Genomic DNA, 20,315 nt, shown 5'->3' with positions numbered 1-20,315 from the left:
TGCCCGGCAACTAGTGATGTATTTCAAATTGGTTGGCTGACAGCCAACAGGTGCTGACCTCCATTGGACCAGGTAAATGAGGTCACAAGGGCTATATAAGTTAAGGACTGCCCGGGGGGGGGGCAGAGAGAGAGAAGAACTGGACCATCTGAAACTTGCTCTCTTTCTCAAAACTCATGATCAAGGAACTGCCTGCTTCCAGAGGGAATCTCCACCTGCCTCTGGATGATGCTTGTGAGTAAGCTACCTGAGATCTAACTACATATATAGCTTGCAGTAACTCAGATGCGTGATCAAAGGCTACCCAGCCATGCCAGTTCACTCTATGGGATTTCTTTGATATTGCTCTACCCTGTACCCTATTCTAACCCTACCCTCTGTAACCAATAAAGTTCTCCTTTGTACCTCATATGGGAGACTTATTGGGAGTGGGTCTAGATTATCCCTTGGGGTCCCCTTGGTTCGGCTAAGGGAGACCACTACTTGTGCTTCCGACTAAGGGAAGCATCCCAAGTTCTTGAAGTGAATCAAGTACCCTCGAGGCCTACCAGGCCTGTGTTTCCTAGGGTGCGCAGAGCCAGAATCAAGCCCATCCGTGGGTGGTGGCAGTGTTACCCCCAGGCTAGTCAGTGTGCTCCAGGAAGGGGGTCGGCCAGACGTGAGGCACCCCCAGGGAGGCACTCGGAGCCTGGAAGGTGGTCGAGCACAGTGAGGTGGGTGGCTCAACACAAGGGCGCTCCCTAATGGCCTGCCATAGACCCCACCCAGCAACACTGCCCACCCCGAGCGCAGCCCAGCCCAGTCTCCCACCGGGAAGAGCCCGGCACTGCCCCAGCCCACAGCAGTAGCCCACCTTCACCCCACACAGATCCGGGGGCACACGCCCCCCATGCACTCTCAGGGTGCGTGTAGTGGCAGAAGCCCCCCCGGATGAGCCGCTTGTGGCTCCATCCTGCACTCTATCCAAGCTGGGCAGTGCCTGCCCCTGCCCCAGCCCCACTCCCTCCTTCACCGTTGAGGCCTTGATCACCCCCTCCCCACCGCAACACCCGTTCCCTCCCCCCCTCCCTTTCCCCCACAACAGACTTACCAGCCAGATGCCACTCTCCATGCTGCCCAGCTGCATATTGGAATTAGATCGGTATTGGCCAATATAGCTCACTAAAGATTGGGCATTGGTATCAGCCCAAAAAATCTCTATTGGTGCACCCCTATGACTTACTAGTCACCTTAATACTATGCCTACTGAGAGCTATTCCAGCAAAGCTATACTGATACATAAACCTTAGTTATAACTAACCAACATAGCTTATAGTAGCACAAAAACTGTGTGTAGAGCAGATCCCAATTCAATTGCAGGTTTGAGGACAGTGCCCTTTTAAAAATGATAGTTCTGACAAAGCAAACATCTTCATGTGCATTTACCATCCACAGAGTTCAGCTCCAGTACTTTAAACCCCACTGTTCCTGGGGTTGTTTGTTCAAGCTTTACCTTTCTCTGAGCCTGAGCAATAGGACAAAGCCAAGGAAATTTTGTTTTTAACTGTATATCCAATGGATGGCCATCAAACTCAGCAAGGCAATGTTTACTCCAGAGTTATTTTCTTTGGATTTTTTTTTTTAAATCAAACACTTTCTAATGATTTGGAGATTTGTAAAAGATGTGTACTGAGCCCAAAGCTGCACAATTTGGTCTCTTCTGCATGGCAAAAAAGAAGGGAAACTGGCCTCTTGAAATACGCTGGTTTCAAAGAGGCTCAAATAGCTATTTCACCTTTTAGAATAGTTCAGTGAAGACAAGCAACACTCCTGGTATGGCTAGCAGTACATGCAAAGGCTTTATCGTGACTTTAAGGTGCTGTACCTCTTCTCTCACAGTGGTAAAGATCATCAGGTCCTGAACACCATCCCCATCAACATCTGGGATTTTTAACAAAGGAGTCATCAGTGTATAATTAGCTCCAAAGTTGTTAGTCTGTCTCCATAGAGCTTCCCCTGCAAAACAATTATTCTTGTTACTGGGAAACATTTGATAAATTGTGCTTAAACACTTAATAGCTCTTCAAAATTATGGAGCAATTTGTCTTAACCAGTACTGTTCTCCCAGAGACTGCAAACAAACCAGTCACCACCTATCTATCATCATTACCTAGCCCTGCGCCCCACAAAGCATTAGATTCCATACGCCGTAGTTAAGCATCATCTTTGCATTTTAATCATCAACCCAAGACCTTGAGCAGTCTAATTTACCCATGAGTTTCATACTGGACCACCCTGAATAGAACGGGCCTAAAGTACAGCTGACAAAAAACTTTCTTTTTCCCAGTCCTAAAGCAATAGGTAGGGTTAGGCTTAACAGAAAGAGTGCACATCTCCAATAACTCATAAAAAGATATAATCTGTCAGCATTTGTTTTGTTTAAAGAACATATATACTGCATTCATTCATATACCGCGTGCACCGTTCCCTCAAAAATCAATGATAGAAAATTGGCATGTGCGTCTTAAATGGGGGAAACTGATTTACATAAGGGCCAAAGTCTCTGGCTGCATGGAGTAGGGCAGGATTTACTGCCTCACTGCTCCCTCTCCCTGCTGCATGCCCAACAACTACTGGTTTAATCCTTTCACAGCTGCTGTGGAGTTAAAATTTTTTAAGTGTTGGTCTATACCAGGGGTCAGCAACCCCTGGCACGCGTGCTGAGCATGGCACACAAGGCCATTTTGCTCGGCACACCACCACCAGCCCGGGCTCTAAGCAGCTCCTGCAGCCACAGATCCCAGGCTGCTCCCAGCAGGAGGCTGGGAGGTTGCAAGCCCTGCTGCAAACAGACTGGGCTTCGTGGGCCAGCTGCAGCTGGGAGGCTGCAAACAGCTGCTCCGGGCTCCAACATGTCGGCACTCCGGCACTTTCCAACATAGACATTGTAGTTTTTTCGGCACTCCGGCCAAAAAACGTTGCCTACCCCTGGTCTACACATAATTAGGCTATGGCCATGAGTGGGTTAACTCTGTAGCTGTTGCAGTAGCAGCATGTTGCATGGGAAGCAGGAGAAAGGCTGATGTGAGGACTTCACTGCCCTCTGCCTGCAGTGGCAAGTTAGACTACCCATCCCCCTAACCTTTTACTTCAAGGAAAAAATCTTTTTTGCTTCATTCTGCCTTCCCCAAACAAGGTGCACTTCTGAAGTGAGGGTGGATGATGTGCAAAGAAGTATGCTGTAGTACCCAGCAAAGGCAGGTAAGTACATTCCCAGTTTTCTGTTCTTCCAAAATGTGCCCATTGGCTCTAGGTAACATTCCAACTTTCAACCAAATGCAGTCAGGCTAGAGGATTTTTTTTAGAATAATCTATACAATCTTAAATAAAAATGCAAAGACAAAATTGTTCCATCACTACAAGATCAATTCAGAAGTGAAAATCCCCCTGCACAGAAGCAAACATCTGCTTATTGTCACAGAGACATCTGTGATCAACAGCAAGGAAACTGTACACTGTCCAAAGTAATTCAGAGAGGGCTGCAGTCCACAAGCTTAAAACATTTTCAAAGTTTTACAACAACATGGAAACACATTTCAATTCTTACTCCCTCAGATTTGGAAGAGGGGAGGTCTTCTGTGGAGCAGCAGGAAGCTGAGGACCTTGGAATCAAAAACTCATAGGTAAAACAGTAGAGGTGCACCAATATATCAGTCCATATCGTATCAGCACTGGCAAAAGGAAAATTGACATTATTGGCAATTGGCTTTTTTGGCAGATGTGACCAATGATGTCACTGATACATGCTGCCTGCATGCACGCAGCCACAGCATGCACGCAGCCAGAAACACAACTGCAGCTTGGAGAGCTGTGTCCAGCTGGTAAGTCTATGGGGAGAAGGGATGGAAGGGGTGTGGGTGTGTGTGTGTTGGGGGTGGGGGGGGAGGTGGGGGACAGATCAAGGCCCGCATGGTTAGGGAGGGAGTGGGGCTGGGGCAGGTGCTGCCCAGCCAGGACAGGACGGGGCAAGGGACGGAGCTGTGGGTGGCTTATCTGGGCAGGTGGGGATGGGAGCAGCTCCCACTGCTGCACACACCCCCAGGGGAGGCATGGGGGCATGTGTCCCCTAGATTTGTGCGTGGGTTGAGGGCAGCCTGCCTGCTATGCACTGCACCAGCTTCTTCTTGGCAGGGAGGCAAGTGGTGGAAGCACTGGGAGGGTGGACTACAGCGAAGCCGTAACCCTCATCCCAGTGTTGCCTGCCCTGCCCGCCCCAAGCGCAGCCCCAGCCCAGTTAGCTGCCCATGGCTCTGTCCCACGTCCTGCCCCAGCCAAGCTGGGCAGTGTCCACCCCTGCCCCACTCCTTCACCATAGGGGCTCCAAACTTCCCCCCCATGCCCCTTTCCTTCCCTTCCACATGAACTCCCCCCCCACCCCCAGACTTACTGGCCAGATGCAGCTCTCAAAGCTGCTAGGCTGCATACTGGCTATCAGATCAGTACTGGCTGATACAGCTGGTTAATAATTGGCCATCGGTATTGACCTAAAAAATCTTTATCAGTACACCCCTAAAAAAATATTGTTGGAAGGGAGCTCAAGAGGCCACCTAGGCTCAACGCTGGGTCTTAAAAACTTCGTAAGATGGAGCTTCCACAACCTCTTTGCGTAACCTGCTCCGGTGCTTTGTTACCCTCCTCATGAAAAAGTTTTTCATAATATCTAATCTAAACTTCCCTTGTTGCAACTTGAGAACATTGCTCCTTGTTCTGTCATCTGCCACCAGTGAAAACGGTCTGCTCCATCCTCTTCGGAACCACCCCTCAGGTAGTTAAAGGCTGGTGTCAAATCCCTCCTCAGTCTTCCCTTCTGCAGACTAAATAAGCCCAGTTCCCTCAGACTCTCCACATAAGTCATGTGTCCCAGCGCCTTAACCATTTTCATTGCCCTCTGCTGGACTCATTTCAATTTGTGCACATCCATTCTGGAGGGGGGGCCCCAAAACTGGACACAGTACTCTAGATGTGGCCTCATCAGTGATGAAGAAAGGAGAAATCACTTCCCTTGACCTGCTGGCAACACTCCTACACATTGAGCATCCAGGCCTCGTTCTCAAACATGGGCTCCTTACCATATTATCCACAGCTCACCTCCAAGTGGTTGGGTTTAGCATTTGAGCATGAGCATCTGTTCTGCATGTGTCTGTGTCAACTTTGAGTGTCCACAACTGGTATTTGGCTGACTCACTAAGGAGCCTAGGTTTGAAAGATTGGGCCCTCTCAGAGTTTCCTCCTCTGTCTAGGTGCTGCCGCCCAACAAAAGTATATTTATAGTAAAGCTCATAAAATAGTCCAGAAACAATGTTCTGGGACTGCAGTTGCTGTAAGTAGAGTAAGCCTACGTTTTAGTCTTTGTAGCCTTTTTCTGAGGCTACCTGGAAGCCTTGCTAAAATCAAGGCACATCACATCCACTGGTCTCCATGCATCCACAAAGTCAGTCATCTCATCATAGAAGGCAGGCAGGTTGCTCAGGCATGGCTTGCCCCTGATGAATCCCTGCCGACTGTTCCTAATCACCTTCTTCTCCAAGGGCTTAGAAATGGATTCCTTGAGGACCTGCTCCATGATTTTTCCAGGGACCAAAATGAAGCCAATCAGTCTGCAGCTCCCTGGATCCTCCTTCCTTTTCTTAAAAGATGAGCACTATATTTGCCCTTTTCCAATCATCCGGGACCTCTCCTGATCGCCACGATTTCCCAAAAATGATGGCCAGTGGCTCTGCAATTACATAGGCCAACTCCCTCAGAATCCATGGATTGCATCGCATCCAGCCCCATGGATTTGTAAATGCCCAGCTTTTCTAAATAGTCCCTAACCTGTTCTTTTATCATGAAGGGCTGCTCACCTTCTCCCCAAACTGTGCTGCCAGGTGCAGTAGTCTGGGAGCTGACCTTGCCTGTGAAGACTGAGGCAAAAAAGGCATTAAGTACTTCAGCTTTTTGCACATCTGTCACTGGGTTGCCTCTCCCATTCAGTAAGGAATCCACACTTTCCCTGATCTTTCTTTTGTTGCTGACATACTTAGAGAAACACTTCATGTCCCTTGCTAGCTGCAACACCAATTGCACTTTGGCCTTCCTGTTTTCATCCTTGCACACCTGAGCAATACTCTTATACTTCTCCCTAGTCATTTGTCCAAGTTTCCAGTTCTTGTAAGCTTCCTTTTTGTGTTTTAGCTCACTGAAGAGTTCCCTGCTAAACCTGGTTGGTCTTCTGCCATACTTGCTAGTCTTCCTGCGCATCAGGATGGTTCATTCTTGATGTCTGTCTGAGCCCGATACTCCAGCCAATTTTCTCTCTACCTTACAGTTCATTCATTCAGTCCATACTCCCTTAGCTTGCCTGGGAGAATGTGGTGGGAAACTGTATCAAAAGCCTTGCTAAAATCAAGGCACATCACATCCACTGGTCTCCATGCATCCACAAAGTCAGTCATCTCATCATAGAAGGCAGGCAGGTTGCTCAGGCATGGCTTGCCCCTGATGAATCCCTGCCGACTGTTCCTAATCACCTTCTTCTCCAAGGGCTTAGAAATGGATTCCTTGAGGACCTGCTCCATGATTTTTCCAGGGACCAAAATGAAGCCAATCAGTCTGCAGCTCCCTGGATCCTCCTTCCTTTTCTTAAAAGATGAGCACTATATTTGCCCTTTTCCAATCATCCGGGACCTCTCCTGATCGCCACGATTTCCCAAAAATGATGGCCAGTGGCTCTGCAATTACATAGGCCAACTCCCTCAGAATCCATGGATTGCATCGCATCCAGCCCCATGGATTTGTAAATGCCCAGCTTTTCTAAATAGTCCCTAACCTGTTCTTTTATCATGAAGGGCTGCTCACCTTCTCCCCAAACTGTGCTGCCAGGTGCAGTAGTCTGGGAGCTGACCTTGCCTGTGAAGACTGAGGCAAAAAAGGCATTAAGTACTTCAGCTTTTTGCACATCTGTCACTGGGTTGCCTCTCCCATTCAGTAAGGAATCCACACTTTCCCTGATCTTTCTTTTGTTGCTGACATACTTAGAGAAACACTTCATGTCCCTTGCTAGCTGCAACACCAATTGCACTTTGGCCTTCCTGTTTTCATCCTTGCACACCTGAGCAATACTCTTATACTTCTCCCTAGTCATTTGTCCAAGTTTCCAGTTCTTGTAAGCTTCCTTTTTGTGTTTTAGCTCACTGAAGAGTTCCCTGCTAAACCTGGTTGGTCTTCTGCCATACTTGCTAGTCTTCCTGCGCATCAGGATGGTTCATTCTTGATGTCTGTCTGAGCCCGATACTCCAGCCAATTTTCTCTCTACCTTACAGTTCATTCATTCAGTCCATACTCCCTTAGCTTGCCTGGGAGAATGTGGTGGGAAACTGTATCAAAAGCCTTGCTAAAATCAAGGCACATCACATCCACTGGTCTCCATGCATCCACAAAGTCAGTCATCTCATCATAGAAGGCAGGCAGGTTGCTCAGGCATGGCTTGCCCCTGATGAATCCCTGCCGACTGTTCCTAATCACCTTCTTCTCCAAGGGCTTAGAAATGGATTCCTTGAGGACCTGCTCCATGATTTTTCCAGGGACCAAAATGAAGCCAATCAGTCTGCAGCTCCCTGGATCCTCCTTCCTTTTCTTAAAAGATGAGCACTATATTTGCCCTTTTCCAATCATCCGGGACCTCTCCTGATCGCCACGATTTCCCAAAAATGATGGCCAGTGGCTCTGCAATTACATAGGCCAACTCCCTCAGAATCCATGGATTGCATCGCATCCAGCCCCATGGATTTGTAAATGCCCAGCTTTTCTAAATAGTCCCTAACCTGTTCTTTTATCATGAAGGGCTGCTCACCTTCTCCCCAAACTGTGCTGCCAGGTGCAGTAGTCTGGGAGCTGACCTTGCCTGTGAAGACTGAGGCAAAAAAGGCATTAAGTACTTCAGCTTTTTGCACATCTGTCACTGGGTTGCCTCTCCCATTCAGTAAGGAATCCACACTTTCCCTGATCTTTCTTTTGTTGCTGACATACTTAGAGAAACACTTCATGTCCCTTGCTAGCTGCAACACCAATTGCACTTTGGCCTTCCTGTTTTCATCCTTGCACACCTGAGCAATACTCTTATACTTCTCCCTAGTCATTTGTCCAAGTTTCCAGTTCTTGTAAGCTTCCTTTTTGTGTTTTAGCTCACTGAAGAGTTCCCTGCTAAACCTGGTTGGTCTTCTGCCATACTTGCTAGTCTTCCTGCGCATCAGGATGGTTCATTCTTGATGTCTGTCTGAGCCCGATACTCCAGCCAATTTTCTCTCTACCTTACAGTTCATTCATTCAGTCCATACTCCCTTAGCTTGCCTGGGAGAATGTGGTGGGAAACTGTATCAAAAGCCTTGCTAAAATCAAGGCACATCACATCCACTGGTCTCCATGCATCCACAAAGTCAGTCATCTCATCATAGAAGGCAGGCAGGTTGCTCAGGCATGGCTTGCCCCTGATGAATCCCTGCCGACTGTTCCTAATCACCTTCTTCTCCAAGGGCTTAGAAATGGATTCCTTGAGGACCTGCTCCATGATTTTTCCAGGGACCAAAATGAAGCCAATCAGTCTGCAGCTCCCTGGATCCTCCTTCCTTTTCTTAAAAGATGAGCACTATATTTGCCCTTTTCCAATCATCCGGGACCTCTCCTGATCGCCACGATTTCCCAAAAATGATGGCCAGTGGCTCTGCAATTACATAGGCCAACTCCCTCAGAATCCATGGATTGCATCGCATCCAGCCCCATGGATTTGTAAATGCCCAGCTTTTCTAAATAGTCCCTAACCTGTTCTTTTATCATGAAGGGCTGCTCACCTTCTCCCCAAACTGTGCTGCCAGGTGCAGTAGTCTGGGAGCTGACCTTGCCTGTGAAGACTGAGGCAAAAAAGGCATTAAGTACTTCAGCTTTTTGCACATCTGTCACTGGGTTGCCTCTCCCATTCAGTAAGGAATCCACACTTTCCCTGATCTTTCTTTTGTTGCTGACATACTTAGAGAAACACTTCATGTCCCTTGCTAGCTGCAACACCAATTGCACTTTGGCCTTCCTGTTTTCATCCTTGCACACCTGAGCAATACTCTTATACTTCTCCCTAGTCATTTGTCCAAGTTTCCAGTTCTTGTAAGCTTCCTTTTTGTGTTTTAGCTCACTGAAGAGTTCCCTGCTAAACCTGGTTGGTCTTCTGCCATACTTGCTAGTCTTCCTGCGCATCAGGATGGTTCATTCTTGATGTCTGTCTGAGCCCGATACTCCAGCCAATTTTCTCTCTACCTTACAGTTCATTCATTCAGTCCATACTCCCTTAGCTTGCCTGGGAGAATGTGGTGGGAAACTGTATCAAAAGCCTTGCTAAAATCAAGGCACATCACATCCACTGGTCTCCATGCATCCACAAAGTCAGTCATCTCATCATAGAAGGCAGGCAGGTTGCTCAGGCATGGCTTGCCCCTGATGAATCCCTGCCGACTGTTCCTAATCACCTTCTTCTCCAAGGGCTTAGAAATGGATTCCTTGAGGACCTGCTCCATGATTTTTCCAGGGACCAAAATGAAGCCAATCAGTCTGCAGCTCCCTGGATCCTCCTTCCTTTTCTTAAAAGATGAGCACTATATTTGCCCTTTTCCAATCATCCGGGACCTCTCCTGATCGCCACGATTTCCCAAAAATGATGGCCAGTGGCTCTGCAATTACATAGGCCAACTCCCTCAGAATCCATGGATTGCATCGCATCCAGCCCCATGGATTTGTAAATGCCCAGCTTTTCTAAATAGTCCCTAACCTGTTCTTTTATCATGAAGGGCTGCTCACCTTCTCCCCAAACTGTGCTGCCAGGTGCAGTAGTCTGGGAGCTGACCTTGCCTGTGAAGACTGAGGCAAAAAAGGCATTAAGTACTTCAGCTTTTTGCACATCTGTCACTGGGTTGCCTCTCCCATTCAGTAAGGAATCCACACTTTCCCTGATCTTTCTTTTGTTGCTGACATACTTAGAGAAACACTTCATGTCCCTTGCTAGCTGCAACACCAATTGCACTTTGGCCTTCCTGTTTTCATCCTTGCACACCTGAGCAATACTCTTATACTTCTCCCTAGTCATTTGTCCAAGTTTCCAGTTCTTGTAAGCTTCCTTTTTGTGTTTTAGCTCACTGAAGAGTTCCCTGCTAAACCTGGTTGGTCTTCTGCCATACTTGCTAGTCTTCCTGCGCATCAGGATGGTTCATTCTTGATGTCTGTCTGAGCCCGATACTCCAGCCAATTTTCTCTCTACCTTACAGTTCATTCATTCAGTCCATACTCCCTTAGCTTGCCTGGGAGAATGTGGTGGGAAACTGTATCAAAAGCCTTGCTAAAATCAAGGCACATCACATCCACTGGTCTCCATGCATCCACAGAGTCAGTCATCTCATCATAGAAGGCAAGCAGGTTGCTCAGGCATGGCTTGCCCCTGATGAATCCCTGCCGACTGTTCCTAATCACCTTCTTCTCCAAGGGCTTAGAAATGGATTCCTTGAGGACCTGCTCCATGATTTTTCCAGGGACCAAAATGAAGCCAATCAGTCTGCAGCTCCCTGGATCCTCCTTCCTTTTCTTAAAAGATGAGCACTATATTTGCCCTTTTCCAATCATCCGGGACCTCTCCTGATCGCCACGATTTCCCAAAAATGATGGCCAGTGGCTCTGCAATTACATAGGCCAACTCCCTCAGAATCCATGGATTGCATCGCATCCAGCCCCATGGATTTGTAAATGCCCAGCTTTTCTAAATAGTCCCTAACCTGTTCTTTTATCATGAAGGGCTGCTCACCTTCTCCCCAAACTGTGCTGTCAGGTGCAGTAGTCTGGGAGCTGACCTTGCCTGTGAAGACTGAGGCAAAAAAGGCATTAAGTACTTCAGCTTTTTGCACATCTGTCACTGGGTTGCCTCTCCCATTCAGTAAGGAATCCACACTTTCCCTGATCTTTCTTTTGTTGCTGACATACTTAGAGAAACACTTCATGTCCCTTGCTAGCTGCAACACCAATTGCACTTTGGCCTTCCTGTTTTCATCCTTGCACACCTGAGCAATACTCTTATACTTCTCCCTAGTCATTTGTCCAAGTTTCCAGTTCTTGTAAGCTTCCTTTTTGTGTTTTAGCTCACTGAAGAGTTCCCTGCTAAACCTGGTTGGTCTTCTGCCATACTTGCTAGTCTTCCTGCGCATCGGGATGGTTCATTCCTGCCCCCTCAGTAAGGTTTCTCTAAAGTACAGCTAGCTCTCCTGGGCTCCTTTCCCCCGCAGAATGGCATCTGAGGGGATCCTGCCCATCAGTCCACTGAGTGAGTCAAAGTCTGCTTTTCTGAAGTCTAAGGTCCTTACTCTGCTGCTCTACTTTCTTCCCTTTCCTCAGGATCATGAACTCTCTCATAGTCAGTGCTGCCCAAGTTGCCATCCACTACTACATTCCCCACCAATTCTTCCTTGTTTGTGAGCAGCAGGTCAAGAAAAGTATAGCCTGTAATTGGCCGCTCCAGCACCGGTACCAGGACGTTGTCCCCAACACTCTCCAGAAACTTCCACTAGCTGTCTTCCACCTCATCATTCTGGTCTGGTGGTCTATAGCAGACCCCCACAACATCACCCTTGTTGCTCTCCCCTCTGACCCTAACCCACAGACTTTCAACAGGCCTATTTCCAGTTTCATACTGAACCTCTAAGCAATCATATGGCTTTTACATAAAGCACAACTCTTCCTCCTCTTGTCCCCTACCTGTCCTTCCTGAACAGTTTGTACTCATCCACAACAGTGCTCCAGTCATGCGAGCTCCCACCAAGTCTCTGTTATTCCAATCATGTCATAGTTCCATGGCTGTGCAATGACTTCCAATTCTTCCTGCTTGCTTTGCAGGCTCTATGTATTCATGTGTAGACAACTGAGGTAACTAACCTATTGCCCTACTTTCTCAGGAAGAATGAGAAGACTTCCCCTGTTGCCCTTTCCTGCTTGTGCTTCCTCTAGGTCACCCACTTCCCCATATACCTCAGGGCTTTTGTCTCCATCCCCGGTGAACCTAGTTTAAAGCCCTCCTCACTAGGTTAGCGAGTCTGTCTGCAAAGATGCTCCTCCTCCTCTTCATCAGGTGGATCCCGTCTCTTCCTCACAATCCTTCTTGGAACAACATCCCATGGTCAAAGAAGGTGTTGCCAGCAGGGCTTTCGCATCTGCACAGCTATGCTTTGTTCTGCAGGATGTGTCCGCTCCTGCCTGGGCCCTTCCTCTTGACCAAAAGGATAGAGACCACCTGAGCCCCTGCCCCCTTCACCTCTGCACCCAGAGCCCTGTAGTCACTTTTGGTCTGCTTAGGGTCACCCCTGGCAGTATCATTGGTGCCCACATGGATGAGCAGCATGGGGTAGTAGTCAAAGGGCCAAATGAGTCTCAGTAATCCCTCCGTGACATCTCCGATCCAGGCTCTGGGCAAGCAGCAGACCTCCAGAGATAACAGGTCACGCAGGCAGATGGATGCCTCCATCCCCCACAGAAGGGAGTCTCCAATCACCACCACCCATCACTTCCTCTTGGTAGCAGTGGTCTTGATCCTTCCAACCTTGGGGAGGCCTGTCCTGGCTTCGTTCACTAATGGAACGTGCTCCTCCTCCTCTGTTGCTCCAAATCTCTTCTCCAAGTGAGAAGTTTTTAAGTTTTCTCCATTAAGGATGAACAGAGAATCCATTTCAACAGAGAATCCAATTACTCTGGTCTCCTAAATCCTAAATGGCAGTGTTGGCACTTATGCAATTCTATTACTCATGTAGTATGGACACATAAGCTAATGCCTCGCATAATCTGTGGTATGGTGGTTAGAGCACTGGGATGAAATATCAAAGAGAAGCAAGTTCCAAGGTCCTCTGGCCAAGAGATGGGGTACTAGACACCAGGTCTCCAGCTTCTTGGGCAAACGCTCCAACCAATCTGCTATTAAAGTTACATATGGTAGGGCCCTCACCCTCTCCTTCCTCCTCCTGGTTTTTTTTCAATAACTTATGCTTACATACTTGTGTACCTAGCTATGTACCTGCCTAGCCACTATGTAGCCTAGTAGTGTTGTGGATACTTGTGTATCTACCCTGCACATGTGACACATTCATAAATGATGCTTAAGTTCCCAAAATGTCACAGAATTCTGCCTCCAGAGTACACCTATAGGGGTTTTTCTAGTTATTTCTAGTTACATTTATAGGAGGGTAATGTAAATTCAGATGGAAGGCAGACAAGTGCTTAGAAAGGAAAATGATAACACAAGACTATTTTGTGTGGAAAGCACACCACCACTATATCTTTAAAGACACTATCTTTAAAGCTAAGTATGAAGCTGGTCACTGATTTGAAAACAAGCCGATAAAAACAGATGGCAAGATGTTTCTTTGAGGCTGGAAGGTTCCCAAACCAGATGCAACAGCACGAAAGAACCTTGGATTAAGACCTTTACCTTGTGAATAGAAATTCCAGAATTGATTTAGTAGAACAGGCTAAGACCTTGAAATATTTCTCTGTATAAGTCTGCCCCCGCACCCTTAAACAACTTTTTAAACCCTCCGCTGTACACTTTTTCCTTGAAGTTATACTTTAGGTTAAGACACCTCTGTCCTATTGTTGCTGTCTAGAAGGATGGCAGATTTGCTAACGAATTCTGAGGAAAGAGGTTTTATTTCTTTGATTTCTAGGTCAGTGATGAGGAGGTGATATCTGGAGGTCACACATTTCCCTTTACTACAGGGTGGCCTGTATGGGCTGCCCATGAAATGAGATGCAAGCCTATGCCCCAGGGAGAAAGAGTCCAAACCATCTAGCTGAAGATTTCAGTTCTGCCACAAAGGACTGGCATGGAGACATGTATGCTACATAGCATCAGAGCAGAACATCTGATGACTTCAGAGGTCTAGATGCCACCATGCAGGCATCTCATACAGTCAGCAAAACTAATAGAATCTGAAATTAGCCATCTAATAATGGTAACACAGAGGGAAAATTTCAGTTAGTCACATGAAACAAAAAAGACCTTTAGTACATTATCATCATTCTCCACATCTCTGCTTAAAGAAAAACCCAGTCTACCAGCACACGAACAAAAGTTCTTACTGCAAAACTAGCTCTTCTAATGCCTTTGTACAGGCATTTTTTATCCGGGTTGACCAACAGGGCCAGAAATTTAAATCCTAGCTGAATGACATCTTGAGTAGGCTCCACAGCACTTTGTATATTTTTGTAATGCACCCAGGTTGACAGAGTAGCACCAATTTTAGTATTGTGACAAAATATTCTTTACAAGGTGCTCCTTTAAGAATCAATAATCTAGGAGTTGGAAAATTGAAAAAAAAATTATAGAAAATTGATAAAATGTCAAATAGCATGAGGTCTAATTCCAATAAATCCTCACTAGAAACTCCTCCATTTAATGATGGTTTGTCTATCAACAATTATTTTTGGAAATACGACAGTTGACCAGCTCTTAACATATTTAATGCATTTAACTCATAGTGTATAGTGCTATTTTAATAAGAATTCTGTGCAGTACAAAGTCAGACACCTTTTAAAAAGTCTAAATGTATTACATCTGCACCGTTAACTTGATCAACCAAGCATGTAATTATCTCAAAAACTTAAATTAGACTTGTTTGACAAAACTAATTTTTCACAATGGTCTGATTGCTTACATGACCTTTTACCTAGTCTTTACTCTATATCAACTGAAAACTAGCGGTGCGCCAATACATCAGTCCAGTATCAGATTGGCACAGATATAAAGAAAATGAAGTGCATCAGAAATCGGCTTTTTTTGCCTGATGTGACCAATAAATGCCCCATGCATGCGTGCAGTTGCAGCACAGCACATAGGTGGCAAGGAGCATAGCCCAGCAGCTTGGAGAGCTGCATCTAGTTGGTAAGTCTGTTGTGGTGGAACAGGAGGGGGGAAGGAAGGGGCATGGGGAGGCAGATCGAAGTCCCCACAGTGAGGGAGGGAGTGGGGCAGGGGCAGGCATTGCCTAGCCAGGGCAGGGCATGGGATGGAGCCACAGCTCGTCAGGAGGGGTGGGGAATGGGGGCATGGCAGTTCCTGCCGCTGCACACACCCCAGGAGGGCATGGGGGCATGTGCCTGCAGATCTGCATGGGGCAGGATGGGATGTCACTGCAGGCTGGGGCCAGGGCTGCACTTGGGGTGGGAGGCAGCAGTGCTGGGTGGGGGGGGGGGGGGGGGGGGGGGAAGCTACAGTGAATTTTGGGGTGGCTGCTCCCTGCTGGCTCACAGCCCCACCCCATGCATCCAGTCAAGTACACCCTGCGTATGCAGGTCCTGGGCTGGTCTTCATGGAGACCCTGCCTGCCCACTCTATAGAGCACTGCCAGTGGTGGGTGCAAGGCAGATGGGTTGGGATGACAGGACAGTGGGACCAGGTCTGGAGACAGTGACTGACAGCTATAGCTGGAAGGAGCTGCTGCTATGGGGGCTGCTGGGAACTGAGTCCAGCTGCCACGCTGCTCCTGCTCCATTGCTTGCCTGGGGGTGGGAAGACCAGCCACGTGTATTACAGCCCAGGCTGCCCACCTGAGCTAGGCCATGTGGGACCAAAGGACCCACCACAAACCAGACAAAATCCTTTGGCAGGGTGAATCTGGCCAAGGAATTGTATTTTGCTCACACTTGGTCTATAAGGTGCAAATCTACCCTGCCTTCTGACTGTTTAATATTATCATTAATGATCTGCAGGATGGAATGAAGTCCATGCTTAGCAAATTTGCAGATGATATCAAGCTAGGTGGTGTTGCAGACATTTTGGAGGATAAGATTAGGATTCTGAATGGCTCTGATAAACTGGAAAAACAGTCTGAAACATCAAATTAACAAGTCTCCAAATAGACAAAAGTGGTTATAAAGAGGGTGGCGATAGACTACTCCCTGTTGCTGCAGGGAAGAGAATAAGTACTAATGGTTTTAAAACTGCACCAGGGGAAATTTAGATGGGATATTAGGAAGAACTTTCTAAACTCTGAATGTGATTAAGCACTGGAATAGGCTATCCAGAGAGGTTGTGGAATTTCCCAACCCTGGAAATCTTGACGAGCAGGTTAGACAGATACTTGGCTGGGATGCTTTAAGACAGGGATGATCCTGCCTTGAGCAGGGGGCTGGACAAGATCAGGGCTGTCCAACTAACAGCCTGCAGGCAGCATGCAACCCCCAAAAGATAATTATGTGGCCTGTGAGTGTCTGGAATGGCCACCACTGCACCCTACCTCCCTCCCCCTGCCACTGCTCCTGCCATAGTAGCTGGGCTCTTCAGGCTCCCCTGCTCACCTCTGCTTTTACTTCTTGCCCATGGAGGTGGGAAGGGGCTTGGGTACCTGAGTTGAGTGTGCAGTGTGGGGCCAGAGTGCCCATGTTGTACACAAAGCAAGGGAGGGGACTGGAATGCTTGCACTATTAATGAGAAAGACAGGAGCCAGGCTGCCTACATTGCAGGTGGGTGCATGGCTGGAAAGGAAGGTGCTGCATAGCAGCAGGGGGAAACCAGGCTGCCTGTGCTGCAGGTGTCAGTGGGAAAGGCGTACTCCCCACACAGCACAAATGACTGGGAAAGTAGGGAAGGCAAGGTGTTTGCATGGTGTGTGCCAGATGGAGAGGGACAGGGTGCTCTAAGCTATCCATGTGGCTCTGGAAGGGCTCATGTGGCATGTAGTTCGCAGCTGCCCAGAAGTTGGACAGCCCTGAACTAGATGACCTTCCCTATTTGTTACATATCAGACTTTTATTTCTTATTGCTGCCTTCATTTTGTTATTGTGACATAGTATACAAATACAGCTATGCTGGTAATATGCTCCTAGCACAGACTTACCTATAAACTTCCTGTCCAGTGATTAAGTCTCGTTATTGATCAGAAGTCCAAAATGTATGTACTTCAAACTGGACACAACCCAAACAAGCAGGAGGAAACAGCTTAGAAATTGAATTGGCTGAAAGCATAATGCCATCTGCAACATGGATGCATCCAATACAGTTTTCATGGTGATGATAAAACATCCTAGGGTCCAGAGGTCAGCAACATTTTTGGGGCAGAGTGCCAAAAGCACCAGCAAACAGAGAGAAGCAAACGGGCAAATTAAATGAAAATTGACTGTGCCACGCACCAGTAAAATTCTACTTTGACCTACCTGTTTGAGAGTTGATTGCAGTTAAAGACTCTGGCTTCCCCAAGACAAGGCAGCCTGGGGACTGAGCCCCACCCAACTGTTCAATGCCACACTCCATCCAATGGACATCTTCAGTGACAGGCCTCTCCCAGAGTGTGCTGCCATCAGTGCCTGACACGGCAACAATAAAGGCACATGGAGTAGAAAGGCCTGAACAGAAAAACATGTTTTAGAAATAAAATCCCTTTCTTACCTTGGGTATCACTGTAGATGCAACCATTTCAGCAGAGTACCTGCACCAACCCTGCTCCTCCAGAGACTAGTTTCCTCTTTATATTCACAGCTTCTTTGCCAATTTTCCCTTTTTAATCTGTCATGTCACAAAGAGCTTCCTATTTCTCAACTATGACAAGAGAGCTTCAAGACTGGACATAAGCTCAACAGAAATCAAATGGTAGCTTCCTAGAGAAGTTAACTTGTCTTTGTCAGATAATAACTCCATCCACAGAAGAGATCTGTCACAGCAACCTTACCCTTCAGCATGACACAACCCCCCCCCCCCACCAATTTTCACCAAAAACCTTTTTGAGCCTCCTTAGAGTCACAGTTACCTTCATCCAAGCAGGATCTGTTAAAACTGCTGCTACCATTGGTACTTCTGAAAGCAAAGATAATATCTTGAACTTTGTCTTTGTCCACATCTTCTACAGCCAAAAATGTGTAGGTCACTGCAAAGAGATCACAGACCAAATCCTAGTAAGCACCTAACTTCATAAACAGGATGAAAGAATACAGCAGTAATGCAACTAAATGGAGAAAACTGCATGCCCTTAGAAACCTGATAACTATTCACAACCGCTTTCTTTTGTGAAAGCAACGCCAGAACAGATTAGCATTTCGTTTATAAAAAACACATCTAAATAGGAATGCTCAAGGAAGTCAAAACAAAACCACCAAAGACGTGAAGCCAATGACAATAAGTTAACAACAGCATCAAACCACTATATAAGGGTGTCCTTAGTTTACTGTAGTTTAATCCTGTCCAAATGATAAGTACCTTGTGTTTGAACAGGACCCAGAGCCAGAGCTAAAGCCAGAACCAGAACCACAACTACAGTGTCTCTGCCCCGCCTTGGTGAAGCCCCCTACTGCCAAAATGCTGTAGAAGCCCTCCACTGTTGACACAAGTCTCTCAAGCTCCATGGGCCGAATAAAACAGCTCCATGGCCGGATCCGACTTGCTGACTTCTGTTTTAGGCAAGTCAAACCGTTAAAATAATTTGATAAACAATCTCAATCTCTGGTTTGAGGTATACTTTATTAACGGGTGAACCCATACATGTAATAGCTTCTAATTTACAACTAAGAGGAATTCTTTTTCAGCTTAAAAGAAAGAGGATTTTGTTTCTGATGCTGGAAATGATTGGTTCAATCTCCAAAGACAAATGCGGTGTCTGCGAGTGTGGCCATAATTTGTTAGACGATGCCCACAAGATAAAAAATCTTATTCCACTTCAGAAAAAAGGGAATATGACAATGGTGAGACAGTAAGCTACAAGGGCACAGAAGCACATGCTGTAGCAATAAACAAACTGCTCCCAGATTTCCAGAGACAACTTCAGTAAAAGGATATTTTCCTTCAGATTACAGTGCGTTACTTACAAGTAACAAGATCTCCTTCCCTCGCACTTCCCCTTCACTTATCCAATGCTTGTAAGAGTTTCTTATGGAAAAAGGGTTGCTTTCAAATCTCAGCTCAACATCACTTCAAGGTACATTTTAAGGAGCACTAATATTCAGTAACAAAGGTCTACTCTTTAGAGCACTCACTTTGCCCAAATCAGGCCCACCTGCTGTATTGTTAATGCCTGAGGGCAACACCCTATTTGCCCAACCATAACACACTGCAAACTTAATCAGAAGGCCATTTTGATTAAAAGGAACCACTGTTATATGGAAACCTAAATTAACTGCAGCTCATATGCTCATCAGCAAGACCCCTGCAGGCTGGATTGAGGGCCACATTCTGGCAAGAGTCCCATAATCTGTAGAAAATGACAGTTTAGAAATATTTTTATATAGCAAATTCACCTGCATTTTCATATTTTCTGTGCCACGTCTTTTGTGAAAGAGGCCTCACTGGACAAGGTATGATGAATGAAAAAGCAAACACCACAATAAGACAGAGAAATAATGAGAGGAAGAAGGAAGCAGTTCGCCATCGGGAGAGCTGAGCAAATCGTGTGGGCTTTTTACAGACACTTTCTTTCTCTGTACAATTTTCATGATTCTCTTGTGCTTTCCCATCCTCATTCTTTAGAGGGTGGATTTCTGCTTCCAAGTCTTTGCTGTCCATCATAGGTTATTCATGAGTTTTCAATAACTTTGGTCACCTGCAGCAACAGAAAGGAGAGTTAAAATAGGATTTGGGATATATCAAATGAAGCAAGTTATTGAATACTCAGGTCTCCATCAGGGGCTGGCAGATGTTCACTAAATGGTATAAGGGGCTCTGATCCCCAGTCCTAACAACTATACCTCCTGCCATGCCACATATTCATCGCAGGAGGTACAACTGTTAGGACTGGGGGCCAGATCCCAATCGTGCGACTGCCAAAAGGGAGTTAAGGGCACAGGTCTGTACATGCTTGCCGGGGGAAGGGGGCAGAAGGGTTTCATAGTAGGTAGGGTCGGAAGGTTACCTGAGCAGATCATCAAGTCCGACCCCCTGCCACGGGCAGGAAAGAATGCTGAGGTCGAACAACCCCGGCTAGGTGATTATCTAGCCTCCTTCTGAAGACCCCCAGGGTAGGAGCAAGCACCACTTCCCATGGAAGCTGGTTCCTGATTATAGCCGCCATGACTGTGAAGTAGTGCCTCCTGATGTCTAGCCTGAATCTGTTCTCAGGCAACTTATGGCCGTTATTCCTCGTTACTCCCAGTAATGCTCGGGATAACAGGGACTCTCCCATAGCCTGTTGGTCCCCCTCGGCGAGTTTGTCCCCCTCTCAGCATTCTCTTGTGGAGGCTAAACAGGTTCAGGTCCTGCAGCCTCCACTCATAGGGCCTGCCTTGCTGCCCCCTGATCATGCGAGTGG

At 46.9% G+C, this 20,315-nt stretch overlaps 1 protein-coding gene across 5 annotated transcripts in view; it reads right to left on the bottom strand.

The window, feature by feature from the left end:
• The window catches only part of FAM234A (family with sequence similarity 234 member A), a 54,509-nt gene that overhangs the window by 10,872 nt on the left and 23,322 nt on the right, over window positions 1–20,315 (bottom strand). For all 5 annotated transcript variants that reach the window (XM_006036755.1, XM_025193097.1, XM_006036757.1 and 2 more), the window contains 4 exons: window positions 19,309–19,610; window positions 17,829–17,945; window positions 17,239–17,427; window positions 1,865–1,995 (listed from right to left, as the gene is read on the bottom strand). In XM_006036755.1, coding sequence (XP_006036817.1) covers window positions 1,865–1,995; window positions 17,239–17,427; window positions 17,829–17,945; window positions 19,309–19,576 — 705 coding nt within the window. In that variant the 5' untranslated portion in view covers window positions 19,577–19,610. The remainder of the gene's footprint in view (window positions 1–1,864; window positions 1,996–17,238; window positions 17,428–17,828; window positions 17,946–19,308; window positions 19,611–20,315) is intronic.

The sequence above is a fragment of the Alligator sinensis genome, unplaced genomic scaffold, assembly GCF_000455745.1.
Source record: "Alligator sinensis unplaced genomic scaffold, ASM45574v1 scaffold167_1, whole genome shotgun sequence".
Lineage (NCBI taxonomy): Eukaryota > Metazoa > Chordata > Crocodylia > Alligatoridae > Alligator > Alligator sinensis.
The sequence above is the reverse complement of the archived record's forward strand: the minus strand, read 5'-3'. Positions and strand labels throughout refer to the sequence as shown.